Source organism: Chlamydomonas reinhardtii, chromosome 1, assembly GCF_000002595.2.
Source record: "Chlamydomonas reinhardtii strain CC-503 cw92 mt+ chromosome 1, whole genome shotgun sequence".
Lineage (NCBI taxonomy): Eukaryota > Viridiplantae > Chlorophyta > Chlorophyceae > Chlamydomonadales > Chlamydomonadaceae > Chlamydomonas > Chlamydomonas reinhardtii.
The window spans coordinates 5,066,905-5,081,395 of NC_057004.1; the positions used below are offsets into that span (position 1 = coordinate 5,066,905).

General features: G+C 63.8%; 4 protein-coding genes across 4 annotated transcripts; 2 read left to right on the forward strand and 2 right to left on the reverse strand.

Moving 5' to 3' along the window:
* The first annotated feature begins 221 nt into the window (after positions 1–221).
* On the forward strand, positions 222–5,112 carry CHLRE_01g035100v5 (uncharacterized protein). Its single transcript, XM_043058707.1, has 7 exons — positions 222–659; positions 1,001–1,071; positions 1,453–1,563; positions 1,695–1,779; positions 1,962–2,140; positions 2,419–2,559; positions 2,792–5,112. The coding sequence occupies exons 1-7, from the start codon at positions 545–547 to the stop codon at positions 3,062–3,064; spliced, it is 975 nt and encodes a 324-aa protein (XP_042928621.1). The 5' UTR covers positions 222–544; the 3' UTR covers positions 3,065–5,112.
* A 210-nt stretch (positions 5,113–5,322) lies between these two features.
* Positions 5,323–8,271, reverse strand: CHLRE_01g035150v5 (uncharacterized protein). The gene is made up of 7 exons (XM_043058708.1): positions 8,103–8,271; positions 7,701–7,969; positions 7,299–7,479; positions 7,073–7,182; positions 6,613–6,797; positions 6,306–6,472; positions 5,323–5,852 (listed from the first exon to the last, which is right to left on the reverse strand). The coding sequence occupies exons 1-7, from the start codon at positions 8,145–8,147 to the stop codon at positions 5,613–5,615; spliced, it is 1,197 nt and encodes a 398-aa protein (XP_042928622.1). The 5' UTR covers positions 8,148–8,271; the 3' UTR covers positions 5,323–5,612.
* Positions 8,272–8,371: 100 nt separating this feature from the next.
* Positions 8,372–10,499, forward strand: CHLRE_01g035200v5 (uncharacterized protein). The gene is made up of 3 exons (XM_043058709.1): positions 8,372–8,696; positions 8,996–9,577; positions 9,845–10,499. Exons 1-3 carry the CDS (start codon positions 8,508–8,510, stop codon positions 10,361–10,363), a joined length of 1,290 nt encoding a protein of 429 aa, XP_042928623.1. The 5' UTR covers positions 8,372–8,507; the 3' UTR covers positions 10,364–10,499.
* A 6-nt stretch (positions 10,500–10,505) lies between these two features.
* On the reverse strand, positions 10,506–14,421 carry CHLRE_01g035250v5 (uncharacterized protein). Its single transcript, XM_043058710.1, has 10 exons — positions 14,238–14,421; positions 13,955–14,109; positions 13,688–13,813; positions 13,278–13,474; positions 12,926–13,113; positions 12,466–12,581; positions 11,961–12,113; positions 11,423–11,653; positions 11,073–11,273; positions 10,506–10,901 (listed from the first exon to the last, which is right to left on the reverse strand). Exons 1-10 carry the CDS (start codon positions 14,353–14,355, stop codon positions 10,728–10,730), a joined length of 1,659 nt encoding a protein of 552 aa, XP_042928624.1. The 5' UTR covers positions 14,356–14,421; the 3' UTR covers positions 10,506–10,727.
* Positions 14,422–14,491: the final 70 nt, after the last annotated feature.

Sequence of the window (14,491 nt, forward strand, 5' to 3'; positions counted from 1 at the left end):
CCGCACCACGCGCCGTGACGTGCCGGCGTCGGCCCACGCCCTTCCACGCCATGAGCACCCCACGCCTGCACCACCACGTCTCCAACCGAGCCTGGTCTGCATCCCTATGGCAGGATCGCGCTGGTTGGAGGTTGGCGCGCTGGTTGGGCCAAACCCTAGTCTTGAACCCCTCCCGAGGCCTCGGAGGCAGTGTTTTTGTTCGGTTGTTGTCTGTGAAACCCGATAAATTTGTGCTCATGAACGCGTTACTCCAACCTCTGGCACTTCAGTCGCGACTTTATCCTACCTTGCGAAGCTTCAGTTTCTGGCTCGGGCCGCACGCACTTAGCGCTGTGTTGCCTACAGTACACGCATGCAAAATAACATAAACTAGTCTCCATTGGTGGCAAAAGGACGCTGTCCAGCGAAAGGAAATCCGAGTCAGCATGGGGATAGAAAAGTTTTGTTTCTTTCGGCGCAATTCCCTCGCTGTAGTGCATTGCTCCATATAACTGGCTTCATTTATACGTTGCCTCAACGCTGTCGTTGCCGAACGTGCAAGAAAATGCTTGGAATGAATGCCCTGGGCCGCTCGACGACGACTCGCCCTTCGCGCACATCGCGGATGGCTGGTGGCCGGCGCCGCTGCGGATGGCGGCGATGCCTGAAGCTCCAAGCGGGTAAGCGACCAGGAACGCTGGTTGGGGACACTCTCACTCAGCAGCCGGCAAAGTGCTGCCCGCTGGGGCCGCGTTCAGACAAGCCAGCTGCTCTTGAGTGGGATCTGACGGTCGCGTCACGAACCATGCGCGAGCGGGCGAGACAGCGCTGCAACATACGGCCCAGCACATTGTCAGCCATCGAACATATCCAAGAATCGGCTGCGACAGCCGTGTTTACAACCAGAATATAGAGCGCTTTGGTACTGTACCGCCTGGTGACCGGCTTGGGGCTCGCTCCGCACGCTTGCCGACACGCCCCTGCTTGACCTGCGCCCTCTCGTGCCTTGTGTGGCGTGCAGCCTCGACAGACCAGCACACGTCCTCGTTCTTCCTGCCCAACGGGAACGGCTCCGGCATGGGCAGTCCGCAGGTGAGGCCGGGTTCTCCGTTAGCAGGCCGGGCGAGGCTGGGTGGGCACGGGTTTGCAGCTGGTGAGTACCAGGCCTTGTCCTGGCACCGCCAGTATGGTGGTGAGGCCGGCCAGCGCAGCATCGGCGATGCCCCGGCCCGCCTGCCAGCGCACCCAATGGAATTGTTGTTCAGCCCTCTTGCACTCTTGCTCCTGCCCGTACTCCCGCCCCTTTCTTTTACCACCGCTTCGCACGTATTGGAAGCGGCTTCTCGTCCTCCCGCACCTCCTCCTCGTCCTCCCGCATCTCCTTTCTCTTATGAGCTCTCATGGGATGGTGCGAGCAATCCCCTCACACCAGCAACCACAAAACTGACACACGCATCCGTACTACACGTGCAGGCGGAGTTCAACCTGGACGCCATCGCGCCCTCAGCCTCGACCGACCCGCACCAGACGCCCGAGGTGGTGTGGGGCCCCGGCAAGAGCCCGGAGCAGATCGCCATGAAGCTGGTGAGAGCGGGTGGTGCCTGACGAGGGGAGCTTTCCTGTTCCACAACTTATGGTCCTTTGTTTTGGTGGGGCCTGGCATGGGCGCACAAGTACGGTGACTGACTGGTGCCTCCTCGTCGCTACTCCCTCAGATGAGCCTCACAGAGCGCCAGCGGGTGGCGATTGCGGCGCGAATCGACCCCGCCACCTACTCGGCAGTGCGGATGCACGCCCCAGGTGCGCCACTGGTGTCTCCGCCCTCGATTCTTCTGGGCATAGCACTGCCCCAGGACTCGTCCGCTCGCACCAACTGGACTCATGACACAGGCCGCCTCCATGAGGCACCGTACCCACGGTCAGGTCCAGGAACTGCCTCTCAGTAAGCCCCGCCCTCTTCCCGCCTTCCCCGCACCCCGCAGGTGTGGAGTACAACGCCCGCGCCATGACGCTGAAGCTCAAGTCGGCGAGCGCCGACCAGCTGCCCAAGCCGCGGCGGCTGCCGGGCAGCGTGGCGGTGGTGAGCGCCGACACCGCCGACCAGGCCATCGCCGAGGAGGTCAGGGTACTGACGGACTACATGGGCGGATACAGCTTCGCGGTGAGGCAGCGGGCGGCGCTTATGGCAGTGCAGTGCATCCGATGGACCCAGGCAGTGAACAGGGGCTTTGAAGAAGGGCTCCCAAGCGTGTCGCGTGTCTGTGCCACGGTAGTCTGCACGCGTCTGCGTCTGCATGGCGCCCCGCAGGTCCTGACAGACCGGCCACGGTGCCGCAGCACTGCACACACACTGGCTATGCGTTTGGAGCACACAAATACCGTACACATACATACACGTGTAGGTGGCCAATTAACTCAATAAATGTTGTCAATATGCAGATTCGTGACGTGGGCTCGGCACACCTGCACGCGCTGCTCTCCAACGTCGACTCGCTGCGCGCAGCTGACGTGGTAGTGGTGGTGGCCGGCACCGACTGCGCGCTGCCGTCTCTGGTGGCGGGCTTGACGCAGTCTCCCGTGGTGAGTCCTTCGGGCGCCGGTGCCTAACAGGGCCGGCTGCTGCTGGCAGCCGGAGGTTTTCGGGATAGAGGTTGCCGGGGGCGGCAGAATTGGAGGACAGAGCACCCGCCGCGAGTGCGAGGGGTGCTTGTGGCAAGGCTGAGGCAAGCACGCTGTGCCATTGGGCGCCCCTACGCCTTCAGTCTGTTTACCATCGCCCTACTACCGCGATCATGCCTTGGACTTTTTGCAGATTGCGGTGCCGACTAGCGCCGGCTTTGGCGCCGCGCTTGGCGGCATGGCGCCACTGCTTGCGGCGCTGTCTGCCAACACGCCCGGCGTCACGCTGTGCAACATCGACAACGGCTACGGCGCCGCCGCCATGGCCATTCGCATACTCAAGATGGCGACGCGCCTGCACGCCGTGCGCAGCGCGGCCGAAGCGGCGCAGCGGGCGGTGGAGGAGGCGACCGCTGCGGCGGCAGCCATGGTGGAGAGCTCGAGCCCCAGCTCCTCCCACAACTGATTGTGTGGCCTGGGGTTTGGTTGACAGCAGGCGCGTGTGCTGATGCTGTTGTTGGAGCGGTGGTGCGGGTGTGGTCGTAGGATCGTGAGTGGACTGTGTCGGCGAACTGTTTGACGCGGATTGTTTATTAGAGGCAGAAGGGGCGCGGGTCGCATGCGTCCTTGCCATGCGACTGCGCGCCCCTGCGGCAAGCCCAGATACCACCGCTGTGCGCGGGGGCTGTGGCTGTGGCGAATGTCTGTTTGGACTTGCTTGCATGGGGCATGCCGTCAGACGCGCCGGACGCGGAGCAGGAAGCGCTCAAAGGGTGCCGGGAGCGCGCGTTTGCGCGGTGATTTGCTGCGCGCCGAGTTCGCCGCACTCGTATGGTGCTGCTTGTGTGGTCTCAGCGTGTAGCACTGATTGTGTGTTTGTGTGTTGGAGCAGGATGGCACCAGGTGGGCCTTTGGTCGTACATGCGGCTGTGGCACCTTGGTTTGCGATCTGGTGCGAAGTGAGATGGCTCTCGTGCTGGGGGCCAGTTTGCGCGCTTGAGCAAACTAGATTACTACTACGGTAACAAGCCTTAGTACCTAGAGCGAAGCGAGAGGAGTGTGCGAGAGCGGCCTGCGCTGCAATGATGGCGGGGTGCAGTGTGTGGGCTGGGCATGCGGCGGCGTGGCGTGATGTTTGCGCTTGGCGGCGTGGCATGTCGCTGTGGAGGCGAGACAGGGATAGACTCGACTGAATGACAATTTCGCGGCCGGATTTCCAAGAGCCGACGGCCAGCGGCCGCTAAGGAGAGCGGCCAACTCGTGACATGGCGAGAGCCGCGTTCCTAGGCTTGCTTGAGGTTGGGTCTTGGATGGTTGCGTGTACAATAGGCCTGAGTCTAGGTTGGGAGGTGGTGGGGACAATGTGCGCCCATGATCCGCATACGGTGTTCGATTCTCTGCGCACGGATGCACGTACAGATTGCCGAGGCTGGCAACTGGTGGGGTTGAGAAGAAGGGAGATTGTGTGATGTGCATGCGGTATGTCTGCTATCTTCGGCGGGGCGCATAACGGGGAATTCCCGTCGCAGAACGGATTCGGTTTGCGTTGTGGCCAGGTGTGGCAGAGCAGCTCTTGGCGAGCATCACATAGACGTGATGTGCACGGGCGGCGTTGTGCGGTTGCGGCCGGCGCTGCTCCTAGGACAGCGGCGTGCGTTTTGTCAACTCGCGAGAATAATTTTATAGCTGACCGCCCGTCCATAAGGGCGAGGTGGAAACATGCTGCACTCAACAAGTTGCTGCCGCGGCGCATGCTCGCAGCAGCATGGCCACGTGTTGTGGTCTGAGTGGGGCTGCGAGGCAAGTACCTAATGCTGTGAGCCTGTGCGAATCTTTGGTGATTTCGCAAGCCCTAAGTTGTGGCAGCCGACCTCAGCCGCATGCCAAGAGTTTTGCAGTACGGTACAGTGGTTGGAGAGAAAGGGTATCGCGTCTTGATGGCTCGCAAGGGATTTTGGGGGCGGTCATGCGGCATGACCGCTGCACTCATCATTTCGTTGGGCGCGTGGGTGTTGCGTTGTGTCGCATCTGCATGAGTTGCAGTGAGGAAGAGGACGCGTCCCGAAATAAGGTGACGGATTGGGCCGCTTGGGCCGTTGTCACGGTATACAAGGCGGCAAAGTGGAGGGCAACAACAATGAGGGTCGCCATGGATGGACATATTACAATACCAAGATGCCCCCACCCAACTAAGCGATCTGCTTACTGTGAGCTACGACCTCTACATGGGCGGTGGGCCATTGTCTGGTGTGTGCAGGGGTCGTATCTTGTTTTGGGGGTAATGTCTAGCTCCAGACAAAACGGCCGGGTGGCCACCGTCGTTTGTCTGGGCACATGGCGGTTTGGGGGCTTCTCCATAGGAATTCGGACAAAACCCGCCCCAAACCCGGGCCAACAAAGTCCCGCCCCAGACATTAGGCCCCGGGAGGAATGTCTAGGAAACGGCCAAAGTGGCTAATTAATGTCTGGAGACAATTAGATAGGAGCCCTGGGTGTGTGTAAACTTGAGCGGTTGAGGCTGCCCCTTCACTCTGGCGGACCCTCTTGACAAGCTGCACGCGCAGACCTCATCCATCATGGCCATGCCGCATCAAGAGCTCGCCCTCAGCCAGTTGACACAGCGCAGGTGGAAGCTGGTGTGTGGCTGGTGCCGCTGCACGGCACGGCTGACTCAGGCTGGTTTGCTGCAAGAGTCACGCTCCAGGCTGGACGCGGCGCCGCCTCAGATTGCATTGCTTACAAGAGAGACCTGCTGACGCGGGTCGCGAGCAATATCTGCCCAGAGCGTCCCACAGCCCCAGCCGCGCCTGACAGCCAACAACGCAGCGCACCGCCCCTCTCACCAGCATCCAAGGACCATGGTCTTTCTCAGGCTTTTGACCAGTGTCCCACGAGACCACAACCGCAATAGCGCATACCGCGCCCGCACCGCACCCAAGCCCAGCCGCTGCCACTGTGCGACACACATCCATCGCCTTGCCCCCATACGACCCATCCGACCTGCCCCTCCCCGCCTAGTGCTGCATCTGCCCCTGGCCGGCGCTGCCTCCCCCTCCCCCTCCACCGGCCGAGATCGCCACGTATCTCTCCACTCCGTCCGCAAAAGGGTTCTCCTTGTAGGCGGTGCCGGCTCGCAGCGACATGGCCGCGGTGGTGAGCGCCAGCGGCTTCTCCGCCGCCAGCGCCGCCGCCTGGCCGATGTGCAGCACGCCGCACAGCGCGCGCACCTTGTCCACAAAGGTGACCTCCTGGGGCTGGTGGGTGGGGTGTGTGGGGCGTGGACAGTGTGGGGCGTGGCATGTGGGGCGTGTGGTGTGTGTGTGTGTGTGTGTGCGTGTGCGTGTGTGTGTGTGTGTGTCTGTGTATATGTGTGTGTGTGTGTTAAAGAGCACAAGGAAAACGTGTGTGTGTGTGTGTGTGTGTGTGTGTGTGTGTGTGTGTGTGTGTGTGTGTGTGTGTGTGTGTGTGTGTGTGTGTGGCAGCGGGACGGAGAAGAGAGGGAAGGTGAAAGTGTGAGGCGTGCACCTTTACGAGCCGGTGTGTGTTGAAAACGATGCGAAAGCCTGTGTGTGTATGTGTGGGTGGGTGTGCGGTGTTCGCGGGGGAGCGTCCCGTTATGCCGCACGGTACCCTTAGTGGCAGCGGGCCTGAACGAATGTGCGGAGCAGGGTGCAGGCCACTCATGGGGCCCCGAGCTGCAATCGTACCTTGGAGGGTGCGGCTGCGGTTGCTGCAGCTGTGGCTGCTTGTGCGCCTGTCGCAGCGGCTGCATCCTGTGGCGCACTTGCTGCTGCTGGTGGTGGCTGCCCACGGGCACCCGCCGCCGGCCCACCCTGCTGCGCCTGCGGTCTCCCGCTCGGCCCGCCAAAGGCGCCTGTGTCAAAATGAAGGCAAAGGAAGGCAATCAAGGGACTGGATGATAGCAAACGAACACGCTTGGATTCAACTCTTCTTAGAGCCTGTTTGCGACCGCGTCACCCGTGCCACGACTGCCATTCGCGCGCCACCCCTTACCTCGCGAAGGTGACGTGGCGTTGCCCCCGTCTTGTTGCTGCTGCCGGTGTTGCTGCTGTTGCTGCTGCTGGTGCTGCTGTTGGTGCTGCTGCTGTTGCTGCTGCTGCATCTGCTGCGCCTGTTGTGGCGGCGGCTGCGGGGGAGGCGGGCCTCCGGCGTCACGGCCCGGCCGCAGCTCCTCCATCCTGCGTGAGACAACCAACCGCCATGGATTGGTCACAAAACAGACACTCTTTGCGTTCTCCTTTCCCTACTGCTCTGATAAACATACACGTACATGCACAAACACGCTAGGATGTCAGCTCCCGGCGTCCTCAGCAACCCGAGAAGCAGGACTCGTCAGCGCTCTGCATACTTTGGCCCGGGCGACCATGTTTGAAGAGTGAATTGCATCGGCAGCAGCCGTCCAACGGCAAAACCTTTGCAACACGCAAAACGCGTCGCAGCGGTCACAGCTCACCCGTGTGCAAATATGCAGGTGTCGCCGTACCGACACGTTCCCGTGGCCATGAACTTCTCACACAGGCGCGTCTTGGGGCCCGTAGGGCGGGAGCCGCGGCCGCCCGGCCCCTGTTCAAAGACAATTGCAACGGCCAAATAATGGTCAGGACATAGAGCTCGCGGCATAAGCGGAAAGCGCAGAGTAAAAGCAGCAGTGCTGTCTGCCCTGCCAGGCGCCCACTCACATCGTCGCCGCCGCCGCCTCTCCCGCCGCGGCGGATGGGACCGCCGCCGCCGCCGCCACCGCCGCCGCCCATGAACCCTCCCGGCCCGCCGTCGGATGGCCCTGGCGGGTACCGGCTGTCGCCTTGCCCGTGCAGGTACCTGCACCTGTCTCCGAACTGGCAGCTGCCGCTGTTGGACCACCTGCATAAGAGCAGGGAGGCCCACATGCCGCACGCCGACACGTGCGGTAGCGGTGGCGTCAATGGCAGGGGAGCGTGGCAGTCTCCACATCGCACCACACTGGGCCATGCCTTGCAAGCGCTCTGTGCCCCTGTCTGCTCCGCATGATATCTCTGACCGTGATTGCACCCGCATCCACGCCACATCCGAAGCCCGTGGCAGCTGTGCGTCTGACCTCTCACCTGACGCACATACCCGGGCGCTTGTCGCCGCCAGGGCCCCGCCCTCCGCCGCCGCCCATGCCGCCCCGGTGGCCCTCGCCGCCACCGCCTCCGCCTCCTCCGCCTCCGCCGTGTCCCTGGCCGCCCATCGGGCCACCGCCCATCATACCGCCTCCACCACCCATGTTGCCGCCGGGCATCCCCGGACCCATCGTGCCACCAGGCATGCCCGGGAACCCCGGCATCCCAGCCATCTCCTGTCCCGGCATACCACCCATGTTATTCATGCCCTGTACCATGGGGAAATGAAAAGGTGAGTCGCCGGCGAATCCAACACTTGCATCGGGCGAAGCAATGACGGTGCCGCGAACCGATGACGGTAAGGCTTTACGATGTTTTGATCCTGTCATAGCGCCTCCTCACCGGCCCGAAGGGCGCGCCCATGCCGAAAAATGGGTTTGGAAACATTTTGGCCTTGCCTCAACGCGCTGTTGTGGAGTCTTTACTGTTTGGTAGCTATCTTGTCAGCAATACACTTTGATTAGCTAATGTGTCGCAAGCAGGGGTGTAAGACCAGAACAGCAATTATAAAGAAGACTTCAGTTCAATAGCCGTTTGGCAGTATTCTAGTCAGTATGTCACATAGAAGTACTTAGCATCAATGTTAAATTGCGATTACCAGTAAAGGGCCCCTGGCATCATCATAGCGAAAGAGCTGCATTTGCCCAAGGTCTCGGAGAGGGGCTCCCGTCTCCCAGCGTTGCCCTGACATTATCATTGTCGATAAGTGGGCGGTACGCGGCTCAGGAGGCGATACGCCGTTCAAGTATGGGCCCCGCACGGCCGGCCCGCCCGCGAGGCCGCAGCTGGGACGAGCTGGCCGCACCCGCGGTGTGGTGGCTGCTGCACGCGCTGGGTCTGTGGGCCTGCCTCACGTTGCCTACGGACCTGCGGCTTGGCACGCAGTCGCAGCTGTCGGCTCAGCACTGGCTGGTGGCGGTCGTCCTGGGGCTGAACGTAGGTGGCGTGCCTCCTGAGACCGCTGCGGCTGCTGCTGCTACTGCTGCCGTTGACTCGTGCCTGCCCACTTCCTTGCGCCCGCGCTGTCATACGTGCAAGCCAGATTCCTTGCTGTTGCATGTGCATTATGGATTCGTGTCTAGCGCATTGCCGAGTATGTCACAAAAGCACAACTTGCCATGTGTGCAGGTGTGATGTGTGTGCCACTAACACCTTGCTCTCCAGAAGCCTAACCTCGTTTACCTGATGCGGCTGCAACCGCGGTTCCCGCTCCTGCTGCTTCCTTGAACCCGCAGGTCGTGTTATTCTACACGGTGCGCCGCTCCGACCCGGGCTACCTGTTGCCGCAGCCACAGCTGCTAGCCTGTGAGGCGGCGCCGCTCCTAGCAGCCAAGGCCGCCCGGGCCGCCGCCGCCGCCGCCACGCCCAACGCCGTCGCCGCCGCCGGCAGCCTGTTGGATTCAAAGGCTGTAACAGATAAGGTTCACGGAGCTACTGTCTGTTTGGCCGCATCCGCGGATGCGACCGAGTTAGGGGCAACTGCGGGTGCTGCAGGCGGGGACAAGTCAGGGAAAGGCAGTAGCAGCAGCATTGTGGCGGGCGGGGGGAGGGGCGCCGGCCGCTACAGCGGACGCTACGGCAGCGGCAGCAGCAGTGGCAATAGCAGCTCGGCGCCTTGCTCTCAGTGCGGCGCGGTGCGGAGCTTGGAGCGGGAGGGCGACGAGGTGGATGAGCTGGGGTGCGGGCGCAATGTGGTTGTGGTGCATTGCCGCTACTGTGACCGGTGCGTGCTGGGCTTTGACCACCACTGCTGGTGGCTGGGCGTGTGTGTGGGCGCGCGGAACCACAACCACTTCACCCGCTACGCCGCCAGCCAGGTGTGTATGTGTGTGTGTATGTGTGTGTTCATGTGTGTATGTGTCTGTGTGTCTGTGCGTGTGTGCGTGTGTGTGGAGCGGAGGGGCGCATGATTTATGGTGGCTGGGGGACAGCTGCTGGAATGCAGCGTGACGCGCGTCATCCAGGCAGACACAATGGTGTTGTTGCCGCTGCGCTGCGCGTGCGCTCAGTTTCAGCCCACAACCGGTCTCTTCTGCCTCCCACTCTCACACGCTCTCACACGCTCGTGCTTTTACCCTGCGCAGGCGCTGGTGTGCGGTCTGGGCGCACACTACGCGCTGACGGCCTGCGGCCGCGGCGGCCCCGGCGGCCACACCTGGGCCTACGTGGCGCTGCTGCTGCTGGGCGGCACCCTCATCCTGCTGTGCTGCCTGGTGGCTACGCACACCTTCCTAGTCATCACCGGGCAGAGCGGCAGGCAGGCGCTGAGGCGCGTGCGCAGCGCAGGGCTTTGGGGCGGCTCGGGCGCGGGCGGCGGCGCGGGGGTCGCGGGGTCGCTGCTGGGCGGGGCCGTGGTGTCGGATGTGGCGGTGCGAGCTGCCGGTGGTGGCAGGGGCCGGGCGGGGCCGGGCATGTCGATAGGGCAGGCGCTGCTGCGCGGCGGGGAGGGCGATGACGGGCTGAGCCTGGGGCTGATGCTGCAGAACGGCGTGTGGCTGTGCTGCGGCGTGCGGCCGGGCTGGCTGGTGCGCAGCGGCGGCGTGCAGCGGGCGGGGCGGCTGCTGTTCCGGCTCGTCAACAACGACGTATACAGCTGCTGCTGAGGAGTCATACTGCTCATACACCCGGCAATCTTGCATCACCCTTTGATGAGTTGTGTTGATTGGTGTTGTTGGTGCGAGTGGATACGCTTATGTATCCGTACTACAGTGCGCGACTCAACTGTAATCGCACGTCTGCTGCATTCCATGCCCTTGGAAGACGGCCAGCACGGCACCGCGGTCCAGGACACCAGCCCGCCACAGCATGCCACACAGCCGCCCTCTCATCAGCCTAGCCGCCATGCCCACGCTCCTCCCGCCCACATGCCTGCCGCACAGCAGCCAAGCCAAACCACCCACCCCCCACCTATCCATCCCCGCCAATCTCATCCACCTCCGTCCTCCACTCCGCTTCCGCCGCGCCGCCTCACGCCCCCGCCAGCCCCGCCCGCCAGCCGGGTGTGATGCGGCGTGCGCTGTGCAGGATGAAGCCGCTGTCCTGCGGCCGCCGCTCCTCCGCCCGCACCGCCTCCACCCGCTGCATGTGCGCCGCCGTGCCCTTGAGCAGGCGGCCGGGGTCGGGCGCCGCCTCCACGTGCACCTGTGCGGCGCGTTGGAAAAGCACACGGCCGGGAGAGGATCGACACTGCGTGCATGCAAAACGCGCAGAGGAATGCGCGTGTGCATGTACGCGTCAGGGCGTCTGGGTCAGAGGGTGCGTTAGCCACGAAGATGCAGGCCCGCCCCCGCCGCACCCCCGGCGTCGCCGCACCTTCTCCAGCAGCTGTGCCTGTACCCGCTCCCGCTGCCCGCGCGCCGCCTCCTGCGAGGCCAGCAGCGACTGGCGGCGCTGGAAGGCGGCGGCGCTGCGCTCCGCCACTCGCTGGCGCTGCTGCGGCGTGGGCGCGGACAGTGCGGAGGTGATGGCGGCCTCAGCGGCGGCGCGCCGCTCCACATCCCGGCGCTGCCGGGCCTGAGAGGGTGCCCACAGGGGGAGGGGTTGGGGCGGTGTGGCGCCAAAGGGCAGCAGGGATTTGTTGAGAAGGCAAGGGCAGGGCGGTTTGCTGCCATGCCTGATTGCAGCGGCTGAAGGACAGCGTGTGAATGCATGAGCCGCCGCACCTTGGCCTCCTTCACCATCTGCAGTCGCAGCTTGTTGGCTGCCTGCCGCGCCTCCACCTCCGCCTGCTTGGCCGCCGCCGCCGCCTCCGCCCGCGCCCGCGCCGCATCCGCCGCCTCGCGCTGCTGCTCCTCCCGCTCCGCCTTCCACCTCGCCACCATGGCCTTCTTGGCCTCGCCCACCAGGACCTCCTCCAGCTGCTGCTGCTGGTCGCGCTGCCGTTCGCGCTGGGCCTGCGACAGGGCCCCAGGGGCAGGAGGGGGCGTGAGGGGGTGGGGAGGGGGTACGCACAGGGGGCGGAGCGTGCGTCGGGGCAGGGCAGCGCGCAGGAGCTAACCACATCGTCAACGAAGTACGGGAGGTACGTGTGGCCAGATCTGCCCCAGTGTGCCAACCCGTGCCGCAGTTGCAGGGCGGCCGCACGTACTGCCCACGTCAGCGTTCCTAACTCACCCAACTCCTTGAGCTTCTCGGTCTTAGTCGCTTGACATGGATTGGATTGCCCCCCACACACACACACACACGCTCCGTCCCACTCACCTGCTTGGATGTGTCGCTGAACAGCGCTGCCTCCTGCGCCGCCAGGGCCGCCCGCTGCTGCTGCTTGGCGGCCCGCCAGCGCTCCAGCGCGGCGCGCTTGCGTGCGTCCAGGTCCACGAGGTCCATGTGCCAGCGCGCGTGGTCCATTACCTCCTGCGGGGTGAGGAGGGCGGACAAGAAGACAAGAACACACACACAGGGAAGGGCACCCGCACACGTAGATAGACGCTCCACAGAGGTATGCAGCTGCAAAGTCCCTTTGTTGGGGCAGAGCTTGCTACGATTGCAAGAGGCTGCATCAGGGGGCTGCGGTCCGCTGTCCATCATCGCGCTGGTGCACTCGCGCTGCCCACACCTGCCGCCGTACACAGCACCCTCCGCTGCCCGGTCTGCCCCTCCTCCTCTACACACCTGAACCGTCAACACAAACACCTTTTAAAGACACAACCCACCCCCGTATCCATCCCGTGCGAACACCCCCTCCCATCTCCATTTGTTACTGTACCTTGCGCGAGTACCCCACCGCCCTCTCCAGCACTACTGCCACTGCGTGTGTGTAGTCGCCGCCGCAGCTGTTGAGCACAGCCAGGAATTCCTCATGGTCCTCAGCGTCCCAGCCGCCTGAAGAACAACGCCGTGAGAGAGACAAAGACAGAGGGAGAGCGTGTGTGGAAGATGTGTGTTTTGGCCACCGGCCGCTCAGCCATGCTACTACCGGTGCTGCCATCGCTGGTGGCCAGCGCAGCACGACACAGCAAACGATATAAAAAAGCGCGTAGCCCAGGACTCCTGTCGTTGCAAATCTGCCCTGACGCGGTCAGTACCGCGGCAAAGGGTCGTGATGCAAGACGCGCCGCTGCCCTGACGCCCACTCCCCCTTAGCCAGCCGCGCTGAGCGTTCGTTGCGTTTCTCCGCACTCGAGCCCGTCAGGCCCGGCACTCTGGGCCTCGCCCGCCCCGCTCACCCGTGGGGCCGTGCCTGGCCGTGAACTCATCATACTCCTCCACCTCCGGCGCAAGACCGCTGCCGCCACCCACAGCGCCAGCCAGGATGCTGCTGCCACCACCTTTTCCGCCACCTCCTCCTGCTCCGCTCCCCCCGCGCACGCCGGCGCCGGACATGCGACGCTCCCTCGAGCTCGACGGCGGCCGCCTGCACCGGAAGGTAGGTGAAGATCAAAGACACACGGGGGCTCCCGAGCCCATCCAGACTCCGCCCGACCCGACACCGCGATGAAACGGGCCCACAACCATCGGTCCAAAACCCAGCCGCTCAAATTCTTAACCAGCATACCTGCTGTTCAGTGTGCACCTCACCTGTGCCCGGCGCTCACCGGGCGCGACCGCGCCGCCCCCGAGGGGCCCGCCGGCCCGTCCGCCATGCGCGCCGTCGCCGGCCCCGCCGCCAGCATCCCCATCTGTTGCCGCACCGCCGCCTGCTCCTGCTCCTGCAGCAGCTCCTCATCCAGCCGCGAGCCGATCGCCTCAATCTCCGCCTCCAGCTGCGCCTCCTCCTGCAACCACACAACACCACAACACAGGCACGCAGCCAGCGCTTACGCTCCCGCTTCCGGCCCTCCCTGAATGCAGCCGCGCTTAACCGGCCGCTCTCTTCTAGCCCAAGCATGCCTGCCGCACAGCGGCATGCCCCTTGGGCGCGTGTCGCCTTCTCGCTTGCAAGGGTACTGCTGATCCCCGGCCGCGTCGTTTCCGCCCCTCACCCTCACCTGGTAGAGGGACTCCAGCGCCGCGCACTGCTGGTCGCGCACGTCGCCGATCACCCGGTCCGCCACGTCGATAGCTGCCGCCAGCTCCTCCACCGGGGGCGGCCGCCCCGGCCGGGCGGTGGTCAGCTGCGGGGGTAGGGGCACAGCGGCTGGTTCAGATGACGGTACCGTACGTGCCCGGGGCGTGGCCGCTTGGCAGCGTGCCATACCCTACCTGTCCCGCGGTCCCAGCGTGTCTCCCGCGAGCTGCAGCCCGTGCCGACTTACTGTGACTGTGACCGCGCTGACGGCTTTCCGCGCCTGCTTGACCTGCGCCCACACCTCCTTCTCCAGCCGCTGTAGGGCCGTTGTTGACGCCGCGTGGGCGGCATCGCTGAGCTCCTTACCGCGCAGTGCCTCGCAGCCAGACCCCAGCCCGAGCTCTGATTGTTGAGGAGGAAGATACAAGCTGTCAAGATGACAGGCCGGGTGGCACGAGGGAAGAGCCATTTTTGCGAGCCTTTACACAGCATGCCGAACGGCCAAGGTTGGATTGCAACCTTCATCTCACCTGCAGATACTGCTTGACTACGCGTCCGTATGTGTTGGTAGTTGTTCAGCCATTGTTTCGCCTCGTGCTTGGCCTGGTCGGGAGCGATGTCTATAACAGGGACCTCGACCTGCTGCATTTTATTGGTACAAGTATCTTAACACATTGCGGCACGATTATTGACGACGGAATGACTCAGCTGGGGTGGTTTAGCTAAGTGGAAAGGGAGCTGTCTGTGGCTGTGGAACTTGGCCACAGAACTGGTGCGCACTGGA